Source organism: Cynoglossus semilaevis, chromosome 14 (assembly GCF_000523025.1).
Source record: "Cynoglossus semilaevis isolate Cse_v1.0 chromosome 14, Cse_v1.0, whole genome shotgun sequence".
Lineage (NCBI taxonomy): Eukaryota > Metazoa > Chordata > Actinopteri > Pleuronectiformes > Cynoglossidae > Cynoglossus > Cynoglossus semilaevis.
This window is the reverse complement of record NC_024320.1, coordinates 16,052,705-16,057,457: the sequence shown is the minus strand read 5'-3', so window position 1 is coordinate 16,057,457 and position 4,753 is coordinate 16,052,705. Positions and strand designations below refer to the sequence as shown.

The following is a 4,753-nucleotide window of genomic DNA, read 5'->3' as shown; positions in this document are numbered from 1 at the left end:
CTTCCTCTTTAACTTTGACTGTGGGCTAATCTCCAGGTCCGATGCGACATTAATTAAGTGTGGGACTTACATAAACCCGTAGTAAAGCTTAATGTATTTAACCATATTCACCAAGAAGCAGCTGCAGTATGTGGAACAGCAACGCATGCGCATATGGGCCTCAACGTTTTCCTATGGAGCAGCCAATCAGAATGGCGCTTTGGAAACATTTCTGAAAATATTACTTTGTTCAAAAATAAATAAAAAAGAAAGTAATGTCAGGAGTAGATCTGAAGTAAACAAATGTAATCTGAAATAAAAGTCGGGTGATAACAAAAAACTCAATAGTTTAGTATAGAACAAAAAATATACAGTAAATACAGAGCTATATTGCCCTCTACTGGAATAAAAAATTCACTGCAGCCTGAGGCCTAACGAACTTGAGGAACTAATATGAAACCGATTTATTTTTATTTCAGTATATACACTACAAGTATGTGGGCACCCAACTCTAGTTGAAGAAATTTATACTTTTGCTTCTGTGAAGTATTTCCAGGTCGCTCTCCGGGACGTGATGAAATGTGATAAATAACAGGCAACATTTCCCGTTTTAAATGGTTAGGCAGAGCAAGGTGTCACCAAATAGTGATATGCCAAAGCACATCTCAGGATTTCATCCTTTGCATTCTGAGTATTGATGAAATAGACAGGAAACAAGTTTTCCAATGTCCCGGCCTGAGGTTGATGTCTTCCCCCTGCACCATACTCACATCCGTGGATGTTTATCTGACCCAGTTTTGGGATTAAAGTTAACGTTAATCTGCTGTAATACGCATGGATACTTTGAAGATCATATTTTATCTTCCTATTCTAAAATTCAATTTAATATATGGACCAGAGTCCTGGACCAGACAGATATTTTTCCTTTTTTTTTTTTTAGCATTTTCAAACAAAGTCAAGCTTTTATTTCAGTAAAATTATTGTGGATAATCAGGTTTTAAAAAGCGAAAAGTCGAAAAAAAAAATGACAGTCAAGATTTTTTACATATAAAATCGGTGAGTCCTTTTCCGTGTGTGTGTCCACCTGTAGACCTGGATAATCCCATTTAGCAGATTAGCGTAAGCATGATAGAGGGAGAAGGAGAAGAAGAGAGTAAACACAGACAAGGAAACCATTTGTGGTTGTCAGTCGCCCTGGATCTGGACTCAGGTCTGTGGAACTTTGAGAGTGAGGGGTTTTTGATTCCGAGACCATTATTGTGAAAGGATGAAAGGAGGATACCTCTAAGAAGCCAAATCTCTATGCCGACAACATCTTTGGAAGCTAATTTTTTACAAATTTGCAAAATCTAAAAGACTGCTATTTTGGTTGTTTCCTCGATTTTTGTTGTTTCAAACCAAACTTTATTATGTTTGATGAAAAATCATGTAACATTTGACCACATCACAGACGTTTGGCTTTCTCCAACTTTGTCATGTAAAGCCAGACATTTATTTTGAAGGAATGTTGTTAACATAGTATGATTACTATTATTTTAGATTTTTAGATTACTTCTATTTTTTTAACAGAACCAAAGTCTTGTAGAAGACGTTATCCCTTCTTTATAAAGCTGTGCTTTGAATCCGTCAAAACTTTCAGCATGAAAAATTGGATCAGGAAGGAAGCAGTCATATTGTGCTGACGTGTCTTTAATCATTGATTGGTCAGCACTAGGAACTGTTAGCCAACATGGAATGTCTGGGTGGAGAGGGGACAGGGCCTGGTCTCACATCACGCTGCTGGAACGCCATACCTGATGAAGAACTGGAAGAGCTCCTCCCCCGAAAGATGTCCACCTTGCAGCCAAAGAGCAGTGGCAGTCTGCGGCGCCGTTTGCTCAGTGCCAAACTCCACCAGAACTGCAATGCCGTTTGGAGGACGAATATGGGCAGCGTCAATACTTACAACAAAGCCGAGTGTCCTGTGGGTGACATGAAGCCCCTTCTATCTCAGCATCATCACTCAGTAAACACTGGCAGCCTTTGGCAGCGTAGCCAGCATTTACCATCTCGCCCCTACATTTACCCTTCCTGTGACCCAGAGACTCTTGGGAAACCATTTCTGGCCCCGGAGGTTGATGAGAAACCTTCTTTTCCTTTTCAGTCTCTACAAATTCAGCTCCAACATTCTGGCCATCCTGTCATCTCTCAGGGGTACAGTCCAAACTCATTTCGGCCAGAGTCATGCCCTTTGCCCCCTTTGAGGGAGCCACAGAGGCCACGGTACCAGTACCAGTCCAGCAGGAGGTACAGGTTTAGCATCAAACAATGGAGGAAGAGAAGAAACGCTGGACAGGAAGTCACACAGACCACCCCTCTTCTACCTAAAGGTATGATGTTAAATCTCATCCAAACTGCTAACATTGATGATCCGCTTGAATACACATGAACCTTGTGCAGTTTGATGACGTGCAAAGCTCTTACAAAGTATTAGATTGGTTGCCCAGCACCAATACTGCTATTGGTACAACCCTAAAAGAAGTGCACTGCTCTGGAGTCAGGATTAGAGACAGATTAATGAAAGGGTAAGAGTTAAGTTTAGAGGTATATTTTTTTATTTTTAATGTTGGGGTAAAGGGGACAACTAAATACATTGTGTCTCTGTGAAGTACTGAAAAACTGTGTGTGTGTGTGTGTGTGTGTGTTAACAGGGATTAGCTGTACCTCCATATGCTACACTAATGGCCAATACCTGAAATATAAACAAGGCTGACCAGCTGTCACATATTAGCTCCAGCTCTTACCTGTTTCTCAGAACTCTAACTGACGTATATCCATTACCCAATTAAAAACAAATGCTATTTCTTAGCTAGATTTGCTGTCTGTTAGCTGCTACAGCTCAGGTTTCCCTCATTCAAATGGTGGATGTTGACAACAGGGCTATCTTTGATGGAATGACAGGAAGTAGTATTGTAGATTGACAAATGATGTCATGTGTGTGTGTGACCTACTTTCTTTTTAAGGATCAAACTAATTAAAAGGGAGGAAGAAAGTAGAATAATTAGCTGCTCCGGTGGCCCATATCCACAACCCACATCGGACTGGAACTGACCCACTTTGTTCAAAAAGGTGGTCCTTGTTCCTGGTACTAGTTTGTGTGGTGGAAACTGAAGCAGGTGCTTGTACTGTTCTTGTGTTGTCCTTGAAAGACGTAGTTTCTTCTACTTGCTATGACAGAGGGTGTACATGCAGTTGCTGCCTCGAGGTCACTGTTCTTTTTTGCAGTGAAAACCTTCAGTGACATGTTCACAAACTGATCATTGTTTTCACCATCACTGACTTAAAACACGTAGAGAATATATTTTAGCTCACGCAGGGACACAGGGGCTGCTGGTCTGGTGGAGGTAAATTAGAACATAGGACATAGAATTTCGCAACATGACATCTTTGAACACAGTCGTTGAGGCAGCAGTGGATCAAACACTGCAGTGTCTGCGAGCTAACATGAATTTCACTATTGACTTTGGTCTGGGTCTTTTTCCCGTGCGCCAAAATCTATTGCTTTTGGGTGCTTGTTGCAGTGTTTGTGGATAACCTTCATCACCTCATCACACTCACACGCACGTTGGCTTTCTGCCAACTGTGTGTGTCTGAGAGACTAGGAGTGAAAGGGCGAGAGACCTAGAGATTGAACAGTCGGAAGAAAGAGAGGGAGAGTGGGAGGAGAGTGATATTGCAGTGAGTGGAGCTGCAATGCTGCTGCTGCTCACTCGCCCTACACACACACACACACACTCCCTCGCTGTCTGCTGCAGCATTAGGAGTGTGTATGTGTGAGTGTGTGTGGAGTCATCATGGTTTTAATCGGAGCTGCGATCAAATCTGTTCTGCAGTACTTCAGTAAGACTAGAGGTGAGTGTGTATGTATTTCTGTGTTCTGTGTGTGTGTGTGTGTATGCAGAGTGTCTACATCCATTTCTTCTTCTCACATAGTGACATCATTACATCCAGTCGTGAACACAAGGCACCTAGTTCCATACCTCAAATTCTCATCCATCCAAATCTCTTGCTGGAGTTTTGTTTTTAGCTTTTCCATAACCTTTCCATAACTGATGGAATTCCTGGAAGCAGCAATGACATTAAATCCTCAAGGCATTTGTCATGAAGCTCCAACGACATTATTTTTCCTGATTTAAACAGAAGTCAGAAAAAAGTAATATTTTCGTTTTATGGCCTTTAAAAAGGGAACCAAGTATGACAGAACTATTACTGGAACTTTTCCTCTCTTTCAAATAACATTGCTCTTTCAGGAACCCTGTAGCTCACTTGTTCATCTCCATGAGGTCAGAGGACATGCACATCACCTAATTTATCAGTATTTAATAGTAGTAGTACTTGAAAGGCACTAAACAGACTCCAGAACCCCAGCTAGGGTCCTCTTTATCACAGAGGGGGTTTGGCCTTTTCAACAGCCTGCGGTACCTCCTGTACCAATCACTCTGGTGTCAAAAAGACATCTTCCACTAGGCCCTTATTCGTCTCTGAAACTGTTGGCCTTCTTTGACCTCAGTCAACCATTTGAAGACACTGTGAGGACCTCAGCTACTGCTTCAAAACACTTGCCTTATTAAACCTACATCAGGATCATTTGAGCTTCCTCAAAACCCTATTACTGCTGAAGTACTACCTCATCTATTACCAGACTAAAAGACTCCCTGTAGACTGTGGAGGTCTACAAACACCTCACTAACCTGTGGTACCACTTAAGACACTGTTTAAGGAGCAAGGGTTCTCA

General features: G+C 41.6%; 1 protein-coding gene across 1 annotated transcript in view; it reads left to right on the top strand.

Moving 5' to 3' along the window:
* The first annotated feature begins 6 nt into the window (after nt 1-6).
* The window catches only part of nhsl1a (NHS-like 1a), a 13,420-nt gene continuing 8,673 nt past the window's right edge, over nt 7-4,753 (top strand). The window contains exon 1 of the mRNA XM_008325424.3: nt 7-3,870. Coding sequence (XP_008323646.1) covers nt 3,813-3,870 — 58 coding nt within the window. The 5' untranslated portion in view covers nt 7-3,812. The remainder of the gene's footprint in view (nt 3,871-4,753) is intronic.